The 25,935-nt window shown below is 41.6% G+C and overlaps 1 protein-coding gene across 1 annotated transcript in view; it reads right to left on the bottom strand.

The window, feature by feature from the left end:
• The window catches only part of LOC128640610 (amiloride-sensitive sodium channel subunit alpha), a 620,512-nt gene that overhangs the window by 34,920 nt on the left and 559,657 nt on the right, over nt 1–25,935 (bottom strand). The window contains exon 9 of the mRNA XM_053693079.1: nt 5,026–5,075. Within this exon, the coding sequence (XP_053549054.1) occupies nt 5,026–5,075 (50 nt within the window). The remainder of the gene's footprint in view (nt 1–5,025; nt 5,076–25,935) is intronic.

The raw sequence follows: 25,935 nt of genomic DNA, 5'->3' as shown, positions 1-25,935 counted from the left end.
TATAGGGGGATATTTATGAAAGGTCTGGCAGACCTGATCCCACAATGCGGATCAGGTACGCCAGACCTCGCTGAATGCAGAGAGCAATACGCTCTCCGTATTCAGCATTGCACCAGCAGCTCTTGTGAGTTGCTGGTGCAATGCCGCCCCCTGCAGATTTGCGGCCAATCGACCACCAGCAGGGAGATCAGATCGGGTTGATTTTCGGGGAGCTTGATAAATGGGCCCCATAGACTGAATAGTAGAGTGGGGAGATTATAGAGATTGGGCATTAGAGAGTGAAGATTATATAGACTGAATATTAGAGAGTGGAGATTATATAGACTGGGCATTAGAGAGTGAAGATTATATAGACTGAATATTAGAGAATAAAGATTATATAGACTGGGCATTAGAGAGTGAAGATTATATAGACTGAATATTAGAGTGTGGAGATTATAGAGACTGGGCATTAGAGAGTGAAGATTATATAGACTGAATATTAGAGAATAAAGATTATATAGACTGGGCATTAGAGAGTGAAGATTATATAGACTGAATATTAGAGTGTGGAGATTATAGAGACTGGGCATTAGAGAGTGGAGATTATATAGACTGAATATTAGAGAGTGGAGATTATATAGACTGGGCATTAGAGAATAAAGATTATATAGACTGGGCATTAGAGAGTGGAGATTATATAGACTGAATATTAGAGAGTAGAGATTATATAGACTGGGCATTAGAGTGTGGAGATTATATAGACTGAATATTAGAGAGTGGAGATTATATAGACTGAATATTAGAGTGTGGAAATTATATAGACTGGGCATTAGAGTAGAGATTATATAGACTGGGCATTAGAGTGTGGAGATTATATAGACTGAATATTAGAGAGTGGAGATTATATAGACTGAATATTAGAGAGTGGAGATTATATAGACTGGACATTAGAGAGTGGAGATTATATAGACTGGGCATTAGAGAGTGGAGATTATATAGACTGGACATTAGAGAGTGGAGATTATATAGACTGGGCATTAGAGAGTGGAGATTATATAGACTGGACATTAGAGAGTGGAGATTATATAGACTGGGCATTAGAGAATAAAGATTATATAGACTGGGCATTAGAGAGTGGAGATTATATAGACTGAATATTAGAGAGTGGAGATTATATAGACTGGACATTAGAGAGTGGAGATTATATAGACTGAATATTAGAGAGTGGAAATTATATAGACTGGGCATTAGAGTAGAGATTATATAGACTGAATATTAGAGAGTGGAGATTATATAGACTGAATATTAGAGAGTGGAGATTATATAGACTGGGCATTAGAGAGTGGAGATTATATAGACTGAATATTAGAGAGTGGAGATTATATAGACTGGGCATTAGAGTAGAGATTATATAGACTGAATATTAGAGAGTGGAGATTATATAGACTGAATATTAGAGAGTGGAGATTATATAGACTGGGCATTAGAGAGTGGAGATTATATAGACTGGGCATTAGAGAGTGGAGATTATATAGACTGGGCATTAGAGAGTGGAGATTACATAGACGGCATTAACAAGTGAACATTAAATAGACTAGGCATTTGAGAGTGGAGATTATATAGACTGAATATTAGAGTGTGGAAATTATATAGACTGGGCATTAGAGTAGAGATTATATAGACTGGGCATTAGAGTGTGGAGATTATATAGACTGAATATTAGAGAGTGGAGATTATATAGACTGAATATTAGAGAGTGGAGATTATATAGACTGGACATTAGAGAGTGGAGATTATATAGACTGGGCATTAGAGAGTGGAGATTATATAGACTGGACATTAGAGAGTGGAGATTATATAGACTGGGCATTAGAGAGTGGAGATTATATAGACTGGACATTAGAGAGTGGAGATTATATAGACTGGGCATTAGAGAATAAAGATTATATAGACTGGGCATTAGAGAGTGGAGATTATATAGACTGAATATTAGAGAGTGGAAATTATATAGACTGGGCATTAGAGTAGAGATTATATAGACTGAATATTAGAGAGTGGAGATTATATAGACTGAATATTAGAGAGTGGAGATTATATAGACTGGGCATTAGAGAGTGGAGATTATATAGACTGAACATTAGAGAGTGGAGATTATATAGACTGGGCATTAGAGTAGAGATTATATAGACTGAATATTAGAGAGTGGAGATTATATAGACTGAATATTAGAGAGTGGAGATTATATAGACTGGGCATTAGAGAGTGGAGATTATATAGACTGGGCATTAGAGAGTGGAGATTATATAGACTGGGCATTAGAGAGTGGAGATTACATAGACGGCATTAACAAGTGAACATTAAATAGACTAGGCATTTGAGAGTGGAGATTATATAGACTGAATATTAGAGAGTGGAGATTATATAGACTGGGCATTAACAAGTGAACATTAAATAGACTAGGCATTAGAGAGTGGAGATTACATAGACATAAATTTAGAGTGTGTGGATTATATAGACAATATTAGTCAGTGGTAATTACATACACTGGACATTAGTAAGTGTATATAAACTGGGCATTAGACAGTGGAGATTATATAGATTTAGCATTAGAGAGTGGAGATTATAGAGAATAAATATTAGAGTGGGGATTATATAGACTGAGCATTAGATTGTGGGGATTATAGAGACTGGGAATTAGAGAGTGGATGTTATATAGACTGGTCATTAGAGTATGGAGATTATATAGACTGCATATTAGAGTGGAGATGCATTAGAGTGTGGAGATTATATAGACTGGGCATTAAAGAGTAGAGATTATATAGACTGGGCATTAGAGAGTGGGGATTATATAGACTGAATATTAGCATGGAGATTAAATAGATTGAGCATTAGAGTGTGGGGATTATATAGACTGAGTTTTAGAGAGTGGAGGTTATATAGACTGAATATTAGAAAGTGGAGATTATATAGACTGAGCATTAGAGTAGAGATTATATAGACTGAATATTAGAGAGTGGAGATTATATAGACTGGACATTAGATAGTGGAGGGTATATAGTCTGGATATTAGAGAGTAGAGGTGATATAGACTGGGCATTAGATAGTGGAGGGTATATAGACTAGGCATTAGAGACTGTGGATTTTATGGACTGGACATTAGATAGTGGAGGTTATATAGACTGGACATTAGAGAGTGGAGGTTATATAGACTGGGCATTAGAGAGTGGGGATTATATAGACTGAATATTAGCATGGAGATTAAATAGATTGAGCATTAGAGTGTGGGGACTATATAGACTGGTCATTATAGAGTGGGTATTATATAGATTTTGCATTAGAGAGTGGATATTATATAAACTGAATATAGAGAGTGGAGATTATATAGACTGAGCATTAGAGAGTGGAGATTATATAGACTGGGCATTAAAGAGTTGAGATTATATAGACTGGACATTACAGAGTTGAGATTATATAGGTTGGGCATTAGAGAGTGGAGATTAAATAGATTGAGCATTAGAGAGTGGAGGTTTTATAGACTGGGCATCAAAGAGTGTGCATTGTATAGATTAAATATCATTAGAGAGTGGATATTATATAGACTGAATATTAGCGAGTGGAGATTATATAGACTGACTATTAGAGAGTGGAGATTTTATGGACTGGGCATTAGAGAGTGGAGATTATTAAGTCTGCATCCTATAAAGTGAATATTATACAGTCTGCATCCTATAGGGTGAATATTATACAGTCTGCATTCTATAGCGTGAATATCACACAGTCTGCATCATATAAAGTGAATTTTATACAGTCTGTATGCTATATAGTGACTATTATACATGCTGCATCCTATACAGGGACTATTATACAGTCTGCATCCTATATAGTGACTATAATACAGTCTGCATCCTATAAAGTGAATATTATACAGTCTGCATCCTATATAGTGAATATAACTCAGTCTGCATCCTATAGGGTGAATATTATACAGCAGAGTGAATATCACACAGTCTGCATCCTATAGAGTGCATATTATGCAGTTTGTTTCCTATAGAGTATAATATTTACTCTATAGGATGCAGACTGTATAATATTCCCTTATTAGAATGCAGACTGTATAATATTCACCCTATAGGATGCAGACTGTATAATATTTACCCTATAGGATGAAGACTGTATAATATTTACAGTCTGCATCCTATAGGGTGAATATGATACAGTCTGCATACTATAAAGTGAATATTATACAGTCTGCATCCTATAGGGTAAATATTATACTCTATATGATAAAAACTGTATAATATGCACTCTATAGGATGCAGATTGTGTGATAGTAACTCTATAGGATGCAGACTGTATAATATTCTTCCTATAGGATGCAGAGTGTAAATATTATACAGTCTACATCCTATAGGGTAAATATTATACAGTCTGCATCCTATAAAGTGAATATTATACAGTCTGCATCCTATAGGGTAAATATTATACAGTCTGCATCATATAGAGTGAATATCACAGTCTACATCCTTTTTATTATACAGTCTGCATCCTATATGGTGAATATTATACAGTCTACTTCCTATAGGGTGAATATTATACAGTCTGCATCCTATATGGTGAATACTATACAGTCTGCATCCTATATGACGAATATTATACAGTCTACTTCCTATAGGGTGAATATTATACAGTCTGCATCATATAGAGTGAATATTATACAGTCTACTTCATATAGGGTAAATATTTTACAGTCTGCATGCTTTAGGGGAAATATTATACAGTTTGCATCCTTTAAGGGAAATATTAAACAGTCTCAGTCTGTATCATATAGAGTAAATATTATACAGTCTACATCCTATAGGGTAAATATTATACAGTCTGCAGCCTATAGGGTGAATATTATACAGTCTGCAACTCTGCAGATATAATTCAGGCTGCTTCCTATAGAGTGGCTATTATATGAAGTCTACAACATTATTATATAGTCTGGCTGCTAAAGAATGCTGCATATAATACAAGCAACAACACAATGAATTGCCAGCTTACCTTTCTGTCAGATTGTTCTGATTTTGAGACAATGTGTGCAGCACCCAGTCCTGTAAAAATAAAGTAAATATCAGATCAACAGTCATATTCTTAAGAGCATCTCTGTTATACAAACAAACCATAAAAAAAATCTCAGAGCTAGTACAAACTAGGCCTATTCAGTTCACTTACATATGATGACGTTTAATAATGACCAGAGTGTATCTATACACAGTCATATCATATGGTGAAGCCTAGTAACAACCAGAGAATAACTATATACAGTCAGCCCATGTGATGAAGCTTAGTAACAACCAGAGTGTAACTATATACAGTCAGCTCATATGATGAAGCCTAGTAACAACCAGAGTGTAACTATACACAGTCATATCATATGGTGAAGCCTAGTAACAACCAGAGAATAACTATATACAGTCATATCATATGGTGAAGCCTAGTAACAACCAGAGAATAACTATACACAGTCATATCATATGGTGAAGCCTAGTAACAACCAGAGAATAACTATACACAGTCATATCATATGGTGAAGCCTAGTAACAACCAGAGAATAACTATACACAGTCATATCATATGGTGAAGCCTAGTAACAACCAGAGAATAACTATACACAGTCATATCATATGGTGAAGCCTAGTAACAACCAGAGAATAACTATACACAGTCATATCATATGGTGAAGCCTAGTAACAACCAGAGAATAACTATACACAGTCATATCATATGGTGAAGCCTAGTAACAACCAGAGAATAACTATACACAGTCATATCATATGGTGAAGCCTAGTAACAACCAGAGTGTAACTATATACAGTCAGCCCATGTGATGAAGCTTAGTAACAACCAGAGTGTAACTATATACAGTTAGCTCATATGATGAAGCCTAGTAACAACCAGAGAATAACTATACACAGTCATATCATATGGTGAAGCCTAGTAACAACCAGAGAATAACTATACACAGTCATATCATATGGTGAAGCCTAGTAACAACCAGAGAATAACTATACACAGTCATATCATATGGTGAAGCCTAGTAACAACCAGAGAATAACTATACACAGTCATATCATATGGTGAAGCCTAGTAACAACCAGAGAATAACTATACACAGTCATATCATATGGTGAAGCCTAGTAACAACCAGAGAATAACTATACACAGTCATATCATATGATGAAGCCTAGTAACAACCAGAGTGTAACTATACACAGTCATATCATATGGTGAAGCCTAGTAACAACCAGAGAATAACTATACACAGTCATATCATATGGTGAAGCCTAGTAACAACCAGAGAATAACTATACACAGTCATATCATATGGTGAAGCCTAGTAACAACCAGAGAATAACTATATACAGTCAGCCCATGTGATGAAGCTTAGTAACAACCAGAGTGTAACTATATACAGTCAGCTCATATGATGAAGCCTAGTAACAACCAGAGAATAACTATACACAGTCATATCATATGGTGAAGCCTAGTAACAACCAGAGAATAACTATACACAGTCAGCCCATGTGATGAAGCTTAGTAACAACCAGAGTGTAACTATATACAGTCAGCTCATATGATGAAGCCTAGTAACAACCAGAGTGTAACTATACACAGTCATATCATATGGTGAAGCCTAGTAACAACCAGAGAATAACTATACACAGTCATATCATATGGTGAAGCCTAGTAACAACCAGAGAATAACTATACACAGTCATATCATATGGTGAAGCCTAGTAACAACCAGAGAATAACTATACACAGTCATATCATATGGTGAAGCCTAGTAACAACCAGAGAATAACTATACACAGTCATATCATATGGTGAAGCCTAGTAACAACCAGAGAATAACTATATACAGTCAGCCCATGTGATGAAGCTTAGTAACAACCAGAGTGTAACTATACACAGTCATATCATATGGTGAAGCCTAGTAACAACCAGAGAATAACTATATACAGTCAGCCCATGTGATGAAGCTTAGTAACAACCAGAGAATACCTATACACAGTAAGCCCATATGATGAAGCCAAGTAACTACAAAAGAAAACCTATTTACAGTCAGTCAATATGATGAAGCCTAGTAACAACCAGAGAATACCTATACACAGTCAGCCCATATGATGAAGCCTAGTAACAACCAGAGAATATCTATATACAGTCAGTCCATATGATAAAGCTTAGTAACAATCAGATAATACCTATACACAGTCAGCCCATATGATAAAGCCTAGTAACTACCAGAGAATACCTATATACAGTCAGTCCATATGATAAAGCCTAGTAACAACCAGAGAATACTACACAGTCAGTCCATAAGATGAAGCCTAGTAACTATGAGAGAATACCTATATACAGTCAGTCCATATGATAAATCTTAGTAACAATCAGATAATACCTATACACAGTCAGCCCATATGATGAAGCCTAGTAACAACCAGAGAATACCTATATACAGTCAGTCCATATGATAAAGCTTAGTAACAATCAGATAATACCTATACACAGTCAGCCCATATGCTGAAGCCTAGTAACTACCAGAGAATACCTATATACAGTCAGTCCATATGATAAAGCCTAGTAACAACCAGAGAATACCTATACACAGTCAGTCCATATGATGAAGCCTAGTAACAACCAGAGAATACCTATACACAGTCAGCCCATATGATGAAGCCTAGTAACAACCAGATAATACTTATATACAGTCAGTCCATATGATAAAGCCTAGTAACAACCAGAGAATACCTATACACAGTCAGTCCATATGATGAAGCCTAGTAACAACCAGAGAATACATATATACAGTAAGTCCATATGATGAAGTTTAGTAACTACCAGAGAATACCTATACACAGTCAGCCTATATGATGAAGCCTAGTAACTACCAGAGAATACCTATACACAGTCAGCCCATATGATGAAGCCTAATAACTACCAGATAATACCTATACACAGTCAGCCTATATGATGAAGCCTAGTAACTACCAGAGAATACCTATACACAGTCAGCCTATATGATGAAGCCTAGTAACTACCAGAGAATACCTATACACAGTCAGCCCATATGATGAAGCCTAGTAACTACCAGAGAATACCTATACACAGTCAGTCCATATGATGAAGCCTAATAACTACCAGATAATACCTATACACAGTCAGCCCCATATGATGAAGCCTAGTAACAACCAGATAATACCTATACACAGTCAGTCTGTGACAGACCCTTCTGTCAGTACTGAAGGAGTTAACTGTGTTCAGCTTTAAGAAGCTAATTTCTAACGACAAGGTTACTAGCCTCAGCTATTGTGTACTGTCATTAAAGTTAGTGATAAACATTCCATTGTTTAATCACCCTCAGAGAGAAGACGCCTAGTGATAAGAAAAGCCAAGTGTGTGTATTGTGTTTAAGTTGTTATCAGCTTGAGCAAGGTATTCTATTGTATCATGTCAAAGGGCGTGTTCCCTCCATCTAATGTACAACATTCTTTCCACCCCCCATCTGGGGTCTAACCTGCATAAATACTGGGCATATGGCCCTTAATAAAGTTCACTTTGTTTTACCTTGAATGTGGAGCCTGGTCTCATGTTTGAGGGGAAATACTGGCTGGGTTGTGAGTTGCTGATCCCATATTCAGGACATTGTTCATCTGGTATTAACCCTTGGTACACTGTTGGTACCGTAACAATTGGTGGCAAGCGACGGAATGAACCTTATCGCCCAGAAGAGCAACTACACAAGCCAGTAACCTCAGGAAGAGGGGGATTATTACAATACTGACTAAGATGGAAGGAGTACCAGGGACCGAAGGAACCAATGGGCCCAGCATATCAGACAGAATCCCCGAAGAAGCAAGCTTTGATCGGGCGGTTAAAATAAGTTTGGCACATTATGGCCCCAACCCATCTGCGGAAATTATCGACCGGGTCATAGCCGCTGTGGAGGCCAAACTACTTCGCCAAAGCAGCGCTGCAGCAGCCCAAGTCACAGCAACCCCAGTGGAAAAGGGAAAAGTAAATTTTGCAGCTTTTAAAAACTTCCTGGAAACAGAAGGAGAGATTGATGGGTACCTTGCGGATTTTGAGAGGCAATGTGCACTACACAAGGTACCCGCAGAGGACTGGGTCACGATATTATCCGGAAAATTATCCGGCCGGGCCAGTGAGGCTTTTCGGGCCATTCCAGATGAGGAAGTCGGGGATTATAATACTGTAAAAGAGGCTCTGCTCTCCAGGTATGCGGTTACACCGGAGGCATACCGGAGGCGGTTCAGAGACACTGTTAAATTAGCTGGAGATTCCTACCTTGAGTGGGCATGTAAGGTGCACCGCACAGCAGCTTAATGGATATCGGGGTGCCAAGCCGTATCTGGGGAAGAGGTGCTGTAGCTATTCCTGTTGGAACATTGCTTCGACAAGTTACCCGCAGGAGTTCGAGAGTGGGTTCGGGACCGTAAACCCTCCACCCTGCATGAAGCGGCTCGCTTGGCAGATGAGTATACGGATGCCCGCAAACTGGACACTGCTACCACTAAGCCCCCTGCTAGAGTGGAGTACAGACCCCCAGTCACCCCAGCAGCTGCCAGTTACCAAACCCCGGCGCACCGCTATACCACACGGCCTCCGGCCACGAACTACCCTCAGAGAGCCCGGTTCAATTCGCGGGGCTACTCACAACCTATTCGGTGCTTTGGATGTAAGCAACTAGGGCACAAAAGACCAGAGTGTCCCCTAAACGCAGCGAACCAAGCACAGTCCTGGAGAAGACCCGCCGGCGGAATCCCACGTAACCCTCAGCCTGCGGCCCACTACGCAGAGGAGCAAGAATGCTGGGGCATCCTACATAAAGCAGACCCCGTGCAAGCTGCCCACCGGAATAACCGGCAACTGGTTAAAGTGAATGGGAAGGAGGTCAGTGGTCTACGGGATACTGGTGCTACCATGACCTTGCTTCAAAAGAACTTGGTGTCTGAGAAACAGCACACTGGAGACACTGTGGCTGTGAGGGTAGCAGGGGGCGCTGTGTTCCGCCTACCTGTTGCCCAGGTACATTTGGATTGGGGTGGGGGCGCTAGACCTGTGAATGTGGGGGTCAAGAAGGACTTACCTGCTGATGTTCTCCTTGGAAATAACTTGGCCCCCCTTGTTTCTGCATATGCTCCCATGGGTCCCGCTGATGTTAACCCTGTGACTACCCGTGCCCAGATTCGTGCAGCAGAGACTGAACCACCTGCTGCTAAGCCCCAGGACGCTGAGCTCAGTAAATCTCTATCCGCTATTGATACATGGAAGTCCCGTTACAATGCGCTGATGAAGGAGAAGAGTCAAGTAGAGGATGAAGTGGTCACGTTAAATAATCATGTAACAGTGCTAGCGGGAGAGAAGAGGAGTGCAGAGGAAAAAACACGTTTAGAACAGGAATCTCTGCTAGACCAGCTGCACCGACAGACTGCAGAAAACACCAGCTTGAGAGTGGAACATGAAACCTTAAAGACAAACTTAGCGACACTTGAGGAGAAGCTGACGCTGGCTCATAGTGAGGTGCAGCAACTCAAGGGCACCCTATGTCAGTATGAAGGGATTGTGGATAACTATAAAGAGCAGGTACAAAAAACTCGTAAAGAAGCTGATGAGATTTTGAAGGACTGTTTAGCCCTAGTCTGGGCACTGAAGAAGTTGAACCCTTATTTTTACGGGCAGGAATTCTCTCTCATAACGGGAATACAGATGGATTGTCCCGGCAAACTGACATGCCTACTGCCTCCTAGTCCGGTCATCCCCAGGTTGACCCGCCAAAGGGTCAAGCCGGGTCTGCCGGAGTGTTCCACAAGGGGGGAGCTATGTGACAGACCCTTCTGTCAGTACTGAAGGAGTTAACTGTGTTCAGCTTTAAGAAGCTAATTTCTAACGACAAGGTTACTAGCCTCAGCTATTGTGTACTGTCATTAAAGTTAGTGATAAACATTCCATTGTTTAATCACCCTCAGAGAGCAGACGCCTAGTGATAAGAAAAGCCAAGTGTGTGTATTGTGTTTAAGTTGTTATCAGCTTGAGCAAGGTATTCTATTGTATCATGTCAAAGGGCGTGTTCCCTCCATCTAATGTACAACATTCTTTCCACCCCCCATCTGGGGTCTAACCTGCATAAATACTGGGCATATGGCCCTTAATAAAGTTCACTTTGTTTTACCTTGAATGTGGAGCCTGGTCTCATGTTTGAGGGGAAATACTGGCTGGGTTGTGAGTTGCTGATCCCATATTCAGGACATTGTTCTTCTGGTGTTAACCCTTGGTACACTGTTGGTACCGTAACACAGTCCATTTGATAAAGCTTAGTAACTACCAGAGAATACCTATAAACAGTCAGCCCATATGATGAAGCCTAGTAACTACCAGAGAATACCTATACACAGTCAGCCCATATGATGAAGCCTAGTAACTATCAGAGAATACCTATACACAGTCAGTCCATATGATGAAGCCTAGTAACAACCAAATACCTTTACACAGTCAGTCCATATGATGAAGCCTAGTAACAACCAGAGAATACCTATACACAGTCAGTCCATATGATGAAGCCTAGTAACTACCAGAGAATACCTATACACAGTCAGTCCATATGATGAAGCCTAGTAACTATCAGAGAATAACTATACACAGTCAGTCCATATGATGAAGCCTAGTAACTACCAGAGAATACCTATACCAGTCAGACAATATGATGAAGCCTAGTAACTACCAGAGAATACCTATACACAGTCAGCACATATGATGAAGCCTATTTATAACCAGAGAATACCTATACACAGTCAGTCCATATGATAAAGCCTAGTAACTACCAGAGAATACCTATACACAGTCAGCCCATATGATGAAGCCTAGTAACAACCAGAGAATACCTATACACAGTCAGCCCATATGATGAAGCCTAGTAACTACCAGAGAATACCTATACACAGTCAGTCCATATGATTAAGCCTAGTAACAACCAGAGAATACCTATACACAGTAAGCCCATATGATGAAGCCTAGTAACAACCAGATAATACCTATACACAGTCAGTCCATATGATAAAGCCTAGTAACAACCAGATAATACCTATACACAGTCAGTCCATATGATGAAGCCTAGTAACTACCAGAGAATACCTATATACAGTCAGTCCATATTTATTTATTTTATTTATTTATTTATAAAATATTTTACCAGGAAGGATACATTGAGATTTCTCTCGTTTTCAAGTATGTCCTGGGACCACAAAACATTGCATTGATACAATAGTGTACAATAAAATGCAAAAACAATAATAATACACAATATATGCAAACATTTAACATAGAACTGGTAGGACATATTTAATCAACCATGACAGGCACATTCTGTTTTGAGATACATATGATGAAGCCTAATAACTATCAGAGAATACCTATACACAGTCAGTCCATATGATGAAGCCTAGTAACTACCAGAGAATACCTATACACAGTAAGTCCATATGATGAAGCCTAGTAACAACCAGATAATACCTATACACAGTCAGCCCATATGATGAAGCCTAGTAACTACCAGAGAATACTTATATACAGTCAGTCCATATGATGAAGCCTAGTAACTACCAGAGAATACCTATACACAGTCAGTCCATATGATGAAGCCTAGTAACAACCAGAGAATACCTATACACAGTCAGCCCATATGATGAAGCCTAGTAACTACCAGAGAATACCTATTGTTACGGTACCAACAGGATACCAAGGGTTAATACCAGATGGCAGATGCCCTGAATGTGAGATCAGCAACTCACAACCCAGCTAATTCCCCCCTCAAACATGAGACCAGGCTCCACATTGAAGGTTAAAACAGAATGCAATTTATTGAAGGCCATATGCCCAGTATTTATGCAGGTCTGACCCCAGATGGGGGGTTGAAAGAATATTGTACATTAGATAGAGGGAAAACGCCCTTTGACATGCCAGAATAGAATTACATTACTTAAGCAGATAAACAATTTAGTCTTTCTTATCACTTAGGCGTCTGCTCTCTAGATGTGATTAAACAATGTGAATGTTTATCACTAAACTTAATTACAGTACACAATAGCTGATGCCAGCAACCCTGTCTTTAGAAAATAGCTTCTTAAAGCTGAACAAAGTTAACTCTTTCAGTACTGACAGAAGGGTCTGTCACATAGCTCCCCCCTTGTGGAACACTCCGGCAGACACGGCTTGACCCTTTGGCGGGTCAACCTGGGGATGACCGGACTAGAAGGTGGTAGGCATGTCAGTTTGCCGGGGCAATCCATCTGTATTGCCGTTATGAGAGAGAATTCCTGCCCGTATAAATAAGGGTTCAACCTCTTCAGTGCCCCGACTAGGGCTAAACAGTCCTTCAAAATATCATCGGCTTCTTTACGTGGTTTTTGTACCTGCTCTTTATAGGTATCCACAATCCCTTCATACTGACATAGGGTGCCCTTGAGTTGCTGCACCTCACTATGAGCCAGCGTCAGCTTCTCCTACAATGTCGCTAAGTTTGTCTTTAATGTTTCATGTTCCACTCTCAAGCTGGTGTTTTCTGCAGTCTGTCGGTGCAGCTTGTCTAGCAGAGATTCACGTTCTAAACGCGCTTTTTCCTCTGCGCTCCTCTTCTCTCCCACTAACACTGTTACGTGATTGTTTATCATGACCATTTCATCCTCTACTTGACTCTTCTCCTTCATCAGCGCATTGTAACGGGACTTCCACGTATCAATAGCGGATAGAGATTTACTGAGCTCAGCATCCTGGGGCTTAGCAGCAGGTGGGTCAGTCTCTGCTGCACGGCTCTGGGCACGGGTAGTCACAGGGTTAACATCAGCGGGACCCATAGGAGCGTAGGCAGAAACAAGGGGGGCCAAGTTATTTCCAAGGAGAACATCAGCTGGTAAGTCCTTCATGACCCCCACATTCACAGGTCTAGCGCCCACTCCCCAATCCAAATGTACCCGGGCAACAGGTAGGCGGAACACAGCGCCCCCGGCTACCCTCACAGCCACAGTGTCTCCAGTGTGCTGTTTCTCAGACACCAAGTTCTTTTGAAGCAAGGTCATGGTAGCACCAGTATCCCGTAGACCACTGACCTCCTTCCCATTCACTTTAACCAGTTGCCTGTTATTCCGGTGGGCAGCTTGCACAAGGTCTGCTTCATGTAGGATGCCCCAGCATTCTTCCACCTCTACGCAGTGGGCAGCAGGCTGAGGGTTACGTGGGATTCCGCCGGCGGGTCTTCTCTAGGACTGCGCTTGGTTCGCTGCATTTAGGGGACACTCTGGTCTTTTGTGCCCAAGTTGCTTACATCCAAAGCACCGAATAGGTTGTGAGTAGCCCCGTGAATTTAACCGGGCTCTCTGAGGGTAGTTCGTGGCCGGAGGACGTGTGGTATAGCGGTGCACCGGGGGTTGGTAACTGGCAGCTGATGGGGTGACTGAGGGTCTGTACTCCACTCTAGCAGGGGGCTTAGTGGTAGCAGTATCCAGTTTTGCGGGCATCCGTATACTCATCTGCCAGGCGAGCAGCTTCATGCAGGGTGGAGGGTTTACGGTCCCGAACCCACTCTCTAACTCCTGCTGATAACTTGTCAAAGCAATGTTCCAACAGGAATAGCTGCAGCACCTCTTCCCCAGATACAGCTTGGCACCCCGCCATCCAGTAAGATGCTGTGCGGTGCACCTTATATGCCCACTCAACGTAGGAATCACCAGCTAATTTAACAGTGTCTCTGAACCGCCTCCGGTATGCCTCTGGTGTAACTGCATACCTGGAGAGCAGAGCCTCTTTTACAGTATTATAATCCCCGACTTCCTCATCTGGAATGGCCTGAAAAGCCTCACTGGCCCGGCCGGATAATTTTCCGGATAATATCGTGACCCAGTCCTCTGCGGGTACCTTGTGTAGTGCACATTGCCTCTCAAAATCCGCAAGGTACCCATCAATCTCTCCTTCTGTTTCCAGGAAGTTTTTAAAAGCTGCAAAATTTACTTTTCCCTTTTCCACTGGGGTTGCTGTGACTTGGGCTGCTGCAGCGCAGCTTTGGCGAAGTAGGTTGGCCTCCACAGCTGCTATGACCCGGTCAATAATTTCCACAGATGGGTTGGGGCCATAATGTGCCAGTCTTATTTTGACAGCCCGGTCAAAGCTTGCTTCTTCGGGGGTTCTGTCTGATATGCTGAGCCCATTGGTTCCTACGGTCCCTGGTACTCTTTCCATCTTGGTCAGTATTGTAATAATCCCCCTCTTCTTGAGGTTACTGGCTTGTGTAGTTGCTCTTCTGGGCGATAAGGATCATCCCGTCGCTTGCCACCAATTGTTACGGTACCAACAGGATACCAAGGGTTAATACCAGATGGAAAATGCCCTGAATGTGAGATCAGCAACTCACAACCCAGCTAATTCCCCCCTCAAACATGAGACCAGGCTCCACATTGAAGGTTAAAACAGAATGCAATTTATTGAAGGCCATATGCCCAGTATTTATGCAGGTCTGACCCCAGATGGGGGGTTGAAAGAATATTGTACATTAGATAGAGCGAAAACGCCCTTTGACATGCCAGAATAGAATTACATTACTTAAGCAGATAAACAATTTAGTCTTTCTTATCACTTAGGCGTCTGCTCTCTGGATGTGATTAAACAATGTGAATGTTTATCACTAAACTTAATTACAGTACACAATAGCTGATGCCAGCAACCCTGTCTTTAGAAAATAGCTTCTTAAAGCTGAACAAAGTTAACTCTTTCAGTACTGACAGAAGGGTCTGTCACACCTATATACAGTCAGTCCATATGATAAATCTTAGTAACAACCAGATAATACCTATAAACAGTCAGTCCATATGATGAAGCCTAGTAACTACCAGTGAATACCTATACACAGTCAGCCCATATGATGAAGCCTAGTAACTACCAGAGAATACCTATACACAGTCAGCTCATATGATGAAGCCTAGTAACTAACAGATAATACCTATACACAGTCAGCCCATATGATGAAGCCTAGTAACTATGAGAGAATACCTATATACAGTCAGTCCATATGATAAAGCTTAATAACAATCAGATAATACCTATACACAGTCAGCCCATATGATGAAGCCTAGCAACAACCAGAGAATACCTATATACAGTCAGTCCATATGATAAAGCTTAGTAACAATCAGATAATACCTATACACAGTCAGCCCATATGATGAAGCCTAGTAACTACCAGATAATACCTATACACAGTCAGTCCATATGATGAAGTTTAGTAACTACCAGATAATACCTATACACTGTCAGCCCATATGATGAAGCCTAGTAACTACCAGAGAATACCTATACACAGTCAGCCCATATGATGAAGCCTAGTAACTACCAGAGAATACCTATACACAGTCAGTCCATATGATGAAGCGTAGTAACTACCAGATAATACCTATACACAGTCAGCCCCATATGATGAAGCCTAGTAACAACCAGATAATACCTATACACAGTCAGTCCATATGATAAAGCTTAGTAACTACCAGAGAATACCTATACACAGTCAGCCCATATGATGAAGCCTAGTAACTACCAGAAAATACCTATACACAGTCAGCCCATATGATGAAGCCTAGTAACTACCAGAGAATACCTATACACAGTCAGTCCATATGATGAAGCCTAGTAACAAACAAATAACACCTATACACAGTCAGTCCATATGATGAAGCCTAGTAACAACCAGAGAAAACCTATACACAGTCAGTCCATATGATGAAGCCTAGTAACTACCAGAGAATACCTATACACAGTCAGTCCATATGATGAAGCCTAGTAACTACCAGAGAATAACTATACACAGTCAGTCCATATGATGAAGCCTAGTAACTACCAGAGAATACCTATACCAGTCAGACAATATGATGAAGCCTAGTAACTACCAGAGAATACCTATACACAGTCAGCACATATGATGAAGCCTATTTATAACCAGAGAATACCTATACACAGTCAGTCCATATGATAAAGCCTATTAACTACCAGAGAATACCTATACACAGTCAGCCCATATGACGAAGTCTAGTAACAACCAGAGAATACCTATACACAGTCAGCCCATATGATGAAGCCTAGTAACTACCAGAGAATACCTATACACAGTCAGTCCATATGATGAAGCCTAATAACTACCAGAGAATACCTATACACAGTCAGTCCATATGATTAAGCCTAGTAACAACCAGAGAATACCTATACACAGTAAGCCCATATGATGAAGCCTAGTAACAACCAAATAATACCTATACACAGTCAGCCCATATGATAAAGCCTAGTAACAACCAGATAATACCTATACACAGTCAGCCCATATGATGAAGCCTAGTAACTACCAGAGAATACCTATACACAGTCAGTCCATATGATGAAGCCTAGTAACTATCAGAGAATACCTATACACAGTCAGTCCATATGATGAAGCCTAGTAACTACCAGAGAATACCTATACACAGTCAGTCCATATGATGAAGCCTAGTAACAACCAGAGAATACCTATACACAGTCAGTCCATATGATGAAGCCTGGTAACTACCAGAGAATACCTATACACAGTCAGCCCATATGATGAAGCCTAGTAACTACCAGAGAATACCTATACACAGTCAGTCCATATGATGAAGCCTAGTAACTACCAGAGAATACCTATACACAGTCAGCCCATATGATGAAGCCTAGTAACAACCAGATAATACCTATGCACAGTCAGCCCATATGATGAAGCCTAGTAACTACCAGAGAATACCTATATACAGTCAGCCCATATGATAAATCTTAGTAACAACCAGATAATACCTATACACAGTCCATATGATGAAGCCTAGTAACTACCAGTGAATACCTATACACAGTCAGCCTATATGATGAAGCCTAGTAACTACCAGAGAATACCTATACACAGTCAGCTCATATGATGAGGCCTAGTAACTAACAGATAATACCTATACACAGTCAGCCCATATGATGAAGCCTAGTAACTATGAGAGAATACCTATATACAGTCAGTCCATATGATAAAGCTTAGTAACAATCAGATAATACCTATACATAGTCAGCCCATATGATGAAGCCTAGTAACTACCAGAGAATACCTATATACAGTCAGTCCATATGATAAAGCCTAGTAACAACCAGAGAATACCTATACACAGTTAGTCCATATGATGAAGCCTAGTAACAACCAGAGAATACCTATATACAGTCAGCCCATATGATGAAGCTTAGTAACTACCAGAGAATACCTATACACAGTCAGCCCATATGATGAAGCCTAGTAACTACCAGAGAATACCTATACACAGTCAGCCCATATGATGAAGCCTAGTAACTACCAGAGAATACCTATACACAGTCAGTCCATATGATGAAGCCTAGTAACTACCAGATAATACCTATACACAGTCAGCCCCATATGATGAAGCCTAGTAACAACCAGATAATACCTATACACAGTCAGTCCATATGATAAAGCTTAGTAACTACCAGAGAATACCTATACACAGTCAGCCCATATGATGAAGCCTAGTAACAACCAGATAATACCTATACACAGTCAGCCCATATGATAAAGCCTAGTAACAACCAGATAATACCTATACGCAGTTAGTCCATATGATGAAGCCTAGTAACTACCAGAGAATACCTATATACAGTCAGTCCATATTTATTTATTTTATTTATTTATTTATAAAATATTTTACCAGGAAGGATACATTGAGATTTCTCTCGTTTTCAAGTATGTCCTGGGACCACAAAACATTGCATTGATACAATAGTGTACAATAAAATACAAAAACAATAATAATACACAATATATGCAAACATTTAACATAGAACTGGTAGGACATATTTAATCAACCATGACAGGAACATTCTGTTTTGAGATACATATGATGAAGCCTAGTAACTATCAGAGAATACCTATACACAGTCAGTCCATATGATGAAGCCTAGTAACTACCAGAGAATACCTATACACAGTCAGTCCATATGATGAAGCCTAGTAACAACCAGATAATACCTATACACAGTCAGCCCATATGATGAAGCCTAGTAACTACCAGAGAATACATATATACAGTCAGTCCATATGATGAAGCCTAGTAACTACCTGAGAATACCTATACACAGTCAGTCCATATGATGAAGCCTAGTAACAACCAGAGAATACCTATACACAGTCAGCCCATATGATGAAGCCTAGTAACTACCAGAGAATACCTATTGTTACGGTACCAACAGGATACCAAGGGTTAATACCAGATGGAAGATGCCCTGAATGTGAGATCAGCAACTCACAACCCAGCTAATTCCCCCCTCAAACATGAGACCAGGCTCCACATTGAAGGTTAAAACAGAATGCAATTTATTGAAGGCCATATGCCCAGTATTTATGCAGGTCTGACCCCAGATGGGGGGTTGAAAGAATATTGTACATTAGATAGAGGGAAAACGCCCTTTGACATGCCAGAATAGAATTACATTACTTAAGCAGATAAACAATTTAGTCTTTCTTATCACTTAGGCGTCTGCTCTCTGGATGTGATTAAACAATGTGAATGTTTATCACTAAACTTAATTACAGTACACAATAGCTGATGCCAGCAACCCTGTCTTTAGAAAATAGCTTCTTAAAGCTGAACAAAGTTAACTCTTTCAGTACTGACAGAAGGGTCTGTCACAAAGCTCCCCCCTTGTGGAACACTCCGGCAGACCCGGCTTGACCCTTTGGCGGGTCAACCTGGGGATGACCGGACTAGAAGGTGGTAGGCATGTCAGTTTGCCGGGGCAATCCATCTGTATTCCCGTTATGAGAGAGAATTCCTGCCCGTATAAATAAGGGTTCAACCTCTTCAGTGCCCCGACTAGGGCTAAACAGTCCTTCAAAATATCATCGGCTTCTTTACGTGGTTTTTGTACCTGCTCTTTATAGGTATCCACAATCCCTTCATACTGACATAGGGTGCCCTTGAGTTGCTGCACCTCACTATGAGCCAGCGTCAGCTTCTCCTCCAGTGTCGCTAAGTTTGTCTTTAATGTTTCATGTTCCACTCTCAAGCTGGTGTTTTCTGCAGTCTGTCGGTGCAGCTTGTCTAGCAGAGATTCACGTTCTAAACGCGCTTTTTCCTCTGCGCTCCTCTTCTCTCCCACTAACACTGTTACGTGATTGTTTATCATGACCATTTCATCCTCTACTTGACTCTTCTCCTTCATCAGCGCATTGTAACGGGACTTCCACGTATCAATAGCGGATAGAGATTTACTGAGCTCAGCATCCTGGGGCTTAGCAGCAGGTGGGTCAGTCTCTGCTGCACGGCTCTGGGCACGGGTAGTCACAGGGTTAACATCAGCGGGACCCATAGGAGCGTAGGCAGAAACAAGGGGGGCCAAGTTATTTCCAAGGAGAACATCAGCTGGTAAGTCCTTCATGACCCCCACATTCACAGGTCTAGCGCCCACTCCCCAATCCAAATGTACCCGGGCAACAGGTAGGCGGAACACAGCGCCCCCGGCTACCCTCACAGCCACAGTGTCTCCAGTGTGCTGTTTCTCAGACACCAAGTTCTTTTGAAGCAAGGTCATGGTAGCACCAGTATCCCGTAGACCACTGACCTCCTTCCCATTCAGTTTAACCAGTTGCCTGTTATTCCGGTGGGCAGCTTGCACAAGGTCTGCTTCATGTAGGATGCCCCAGCATTCTTCCACCTCTACGCAGTGGGCAGCAGGCTGAGGGTTACGTGGGATTCCGCCGGCGGGTCTTCTCCAGGACTGCGCTTGGTTCGCTTCATTTAGGGGAAACTCTGGTCTTTTGTGCCCAAGTTGCTTACATCCAAAGCACCGAATAGGTTGTGAGTAGCCCCGTGAATTTAACCGGGCTCTCTGAGGGTAGTTCGTGGCCGGAGGCCGTGTGGTATAGCGGTGCGCCGGGGGTTGGTAACTGGCAGCTGCTGGGGTGACTGAGGGTCTGTACTCCACTCTAGCAGGGGGCTTAGTGGTAGCAGTATCCAGTTTGCGGGCATCCGTATACTCATCTGCCAGGCGAGCAGCTTCATGCAGGGTGGAGGGTTTACGGTCCCGAACCCACTCTCTAACTCCTGCTGATAACTTGTCAAAGCAATGTTCCAACAGGAATAGCTGCAGCACTTCTTCCCCAGATACGGCTTGGCACCCCGCCATCCAGTAAGATGCTGTGCGGTGCACCTTATATGCCCACTCAACGTAGGAATCACCAGCTAATTTAACAGTGTCTCTGAACCGCCTCCGGTATGCCTCTGGTGTAACCGCATACCTGGAGAGCAGAGCCTCTTTTACAGTATTATAATCCCCAACTTCCTCATCTGGAATGGCCTGAAAAGCCTCACTGGCCCGGCCGGATAATTTTCCGGATAATATCGTGACCCAGTCCTCTGCGGGTACCTTGTGTAGTGCACATTGCCTCTCAAAATACGCAAGGTACCCATCAATCTCTCCTTCTGTTTCCAAGAAGTTTTTAAAAGCTGCAAAATTTACTTTTCCCTTTTCCACTGGGGTTGCTGTGACTTGGGCTGCTGCAGCGCCGCTTTGGCGAAGTAGGTTGGCCTCCACAGCTGCTATGACCCGGTCGATAATTTCCGCAGATGGGTTGGGGCCTTAATGTGCCAGTCTTATTTTGACCGCCCGGTCAAAGCTTGCTTCTTCGGGGGTTCTGTCTGATATGCTGAGCCCATTGGTTCCTAGGTCCCTGGTACTCTTTCCATCTTGGTCAGTATTGTAATAATCCCCCTCTTCCTGAGGTTACTGGCTTGTGTAGTTGCTCTTCTGGGCGATAAGGATCATCCCGTCGCTTGCCACCAATTGTTACGGTACCAACAGGATACCAAGGGTTAATACCAGATGGAAGATGCCCTGAATGTGAGATCAGCAACTCACAACCCAGCTAATTCCCCCCTCAAACATGAGACCAGGCTCCACATTGAAGGTTAAAACAGAATGCAATTTATTGAAGGCCATATGCCCAGTATTTATGCAGGTCTGACCCCAGATGGGGGGTTGAAAGAATATTGTACATTAGATAGAGGGAAAACGCCCTTTGACATGCCACAATAGAATTACATTACTTAAGCAGATAAACAATTTAGTCTTTCTTATCACTTAGGCGTCTGCTCTCTGGATGTGATTAAACAATGTGAATGTTTATCACTAAACTTAATTACAGTACACAATAGCTGATTCCAGCAACCCTGTCTTTAGAAAATAGCTTCTTAAAGCTGAACAAAGTTAACTCTTTCAGTACTGACAGAAGGGTCTGTCACATATATATATATATATATACACATACACACACATATATATATATACATACACACACACATAGTGGAATTTCCTGGTATTTTGGCGCTGGACTGACCATAATAGGCGGGATCAGACTGATATACCACAGGAAAGTTCTACTGTGTGAAAGAGCTGCTGGTGCAATGTTGAATACGGAGAGCGTACTGCTCTCAGCATTCAGCGAGGTATGTCGGACCTGATCCTCACTGTCGGATCAGGTCCAACATACCTTTGATAAATATCCCCCTAAAGGTTCCTTCTACCATAAAAACAGCAGTTAGATTAAAAAAGATACAGTTTGCGCAAATAAATGTTAAAGAGTGGTGGGGAAAATAGGATACAATAATTTTACTAAACATTCACAGTTAAAATTCATCACAGTTATAAATGGTACATGAAATTAATACATAAAATCACACATAACTACACTTGGCGTCAAGAACAGCAATAGACAATCTGAGGCACAAAAAGATACAGATTATTAATCTTAAGGATACAATGTAGATAGATCGTCCACAAATTGCTGCCAACAAACTGGGAATGGCAGAAATCCTATGAGAATATTAGGAATACTATGCATGCGTTCCTCTGTAGACCAAAAGAAAGCGAAGATTCCTTTAAGCAATATCAAGAGATTGGGCAATATAATTAATCCATACTCACATATCATTAATGGAAGATGCTTTCGCTGCAATACGCTGCTGTTTAAAACACTTCTTGCCGGTTTTCTGATCATCAAAGGAAATCCGTTCCTTTCAGTGACTCGTGGCAAGTGTAGAGTCTCTGCAGACCCGCTGTTCACTATAATTAGAGCGAAACCTTCCCGGACCAACCTTAAGCACAAGAGCAGCAAACAGCAAAGTCTTTAGCGGTCGGCTCCGCAACGTAAGCCTAGCAGAGGGCGCTCCTCCTCCTGCTGTTTCCACAGGTTAGAACAGGGATGACTGGTAAAAGTTTGTGCAGGAACAAGCTTTTACCAATCATCCCTGTTGGTCCGGGAAGGTTTCGCTCTAATTATAGTGAACAACGGGGCCGCAATCCGATATACGGCGCAGTTTTCGGCGCAATCGTGGAAACCTGCGCCGCCCGTAGTTTGAGCTCGCAACTCGAGCTATCTTATATACGGCGCCGTCAGATGCTAAAGTGCCGTAAGCCTTACAAACTAGCGATGTCCAGAAATCTGCGTAAGTACAAATTTCTGGAGTCGCCAGTGACTTACTGCACTTTAGAAACTGCCGCCGCATAAAAAACCTGACTAAGTTATTAAATCTCCCGTACTGTCTAACACGCCTTCCAAAAATAACCCGACACGTATACCCCTCTATCCGCAATCCCCCCTCTCACTCCTAACAATGAATATATTAACCCATCTGCGTACCTTGTGTAGTGCACATTGCCTCTCAAAATCCGCAAGGTACCCATCAATCTCTCCTTCTGTTTCCAAGAAGTTTTTAAAAGCTGCAAAATTTACTTTTCCCTTTTCCACTGGGGTTGCTGTGACTTGGGCTGCTGCAGCGCCGCTTTGGCGAAGTAGGTTGGCCTCCACAGATGCTATGACCCGGTCGATAATTTCCGCAGATGGGTTGGGGCCTTAATGTGCCAGTCTTATTTTGACAGCCCGGTCAAAGATTGCTTCTTCTGGGGTTCTGTCTGATATGCTGAGCCCATTGGTTCCTACGGTCCCTGGTACTCTTTCCATCTTGGTCAGTATTGTAATAATCCCCCTCTTCCTGAGGTTACTGGCTTGTGTAGTTGCTCTTCTGGGCGATAAGGATCATCCCGTCGCTTGCCACCAATTGTTACGGTACCAACAGGATACCAAGGGTTAATACCAGATGGAAGATACCCTGAATGTGAGATCAGCAACTCACAACCCAGCTAATTCACCCCTCAAACATGAGACCAGGCTCCACATTGAAGGTTAAAACAGAATGCAATTTATTGAAGGCCATATGCCCAGTATTTATGCAGGTCTGACCCCAGATGGGGGGTTGAAAGAATATTGTACATTAGATAGAGGGAAAACGCCCTTTGACATGCCAGAATAGAATTACATTACTTAAGCAGATAAACAATTTAGTCTTTCTTATCACTTAGGCGTCTGCTCTCTGGATGTGATTAAACAATGTGAATGTTTATCACTAAACTTAATTACAGTACACAATAGCTGATGCCAGCAACCCTGTCTTTAGAAAATAGCTTCTTAAAGCTGAACAAAGTTAACTCTTTCAGTACTGACAGAAGGGTCTGTCACATATATATATATATATATATATATACACATACACACACATATATATATATATATATACATACACACATACATAGTGGAATTTCCTGGTATTTTGGCGCTGGACTGACCATAATAGGCGGGATCAGACTGATATACTACAGGAAAGTTCTACTGTGTGAAAGAGCTGCTGGTGCAATGTTGAATACGGAGAGCGTACTGCTCTCAGCATTCAGCGAGGTATGTCGGACCTGATCCTCACTGTCGGATCAGGTCCAACATACCTTTGATAAATATCCCCCTAAAGGTTCCTTCCACCATAAAAACAGCAGTTAGATTAAAAAAGATACAGTTTGCGCAAATAAATGTTAAAGAGTAGTGGGGAAAATAGGATACAATAATTTTACTAAACATTCAGAGTTAAAATTCATCACAGTTATAAATGGTACATGAAATTAATACATAAAATCACACATAACTACACTTGGCGTCAAGAACAGCAATAGACAATCTGAGGCACAAAAAGATACAGATTATTAATCTTAAGGATACAATGTAGATAGATCGTCCACAAATTGCTGCCAACAAACTGGGAATGGCAGAAATCCTATGAGAATATTAGGAATACTATGCATGCGTTCCTCTGTAGACCAAAAGAAAGCGAAGATTCCTTTAAGCAATATCAAGAGATTGGGCAATATAATTAATCCATACTCACATATCATTAATGGAAGATGCTTTCGCTGCAATACGCTGCTGTTTAAAACACTTCTTGCCGGTTTTCTGATCATCAAAGGAAATCCGTTCCTTTCAGTGACTCGTGGCAAGTGTAGAGTCTCTGCAGACCCGCTGTTCACTATAATTAGAGCGAAACCTTCCCGGACCAACCTTAAGCACAAGAGCAGCAAACAGCAAAGTCTTTAGCGGTCGGCTCCGCAACGTAAGCCTAGCAGAGGGCGCTCCTCCTCCTGCTGTTTCCACAGGTTAGAACAGGGATGACTGGTAAAAGCTTGTGCAGGAACAAGCTTTTACCAGTCATCCCTGTTGGTCCGGGAAGGTTTCGCTCTAATTATAGTGAACAACGGGGCCGCAATCCGATATACGGCGCAGTTTTCGGCGCAATCGTGGAAACCTGCGCCGCCCGTAGTTTGAGCTCGCAACTCGAGCTATCTTATATACAGCGCCGTCAGATGCTAAAGTGCCGTAAGCCTGACAAACTAGCGATGTCCAGAAATCTGCGTAAGTACAAATTTCTGGAGTCGCCAGTGACTTACTGCACTTTAGAAACTGCCGCCGCATAAAAAACCTGA

The sequence above is a fragment of the Bombina bombina genome, chromosome 9 (assembly GCF_027579735.1).
Source record: "Bombina bombina isolate aBomBom1 chromosome 9, aBomBom1.pri, whole genome shotgun sequence".
Classification (NCBI taxonomy): Eukaryota; Metazoa; Chordata; class Amphibia; order Anura; family Bombinatoridae; genus Bombina; species Bombina bombina.
Note: the sequence above shows the minus strand (reverse complement) of the source record. Positions and strands in the feature narration are given on the sequence as shown.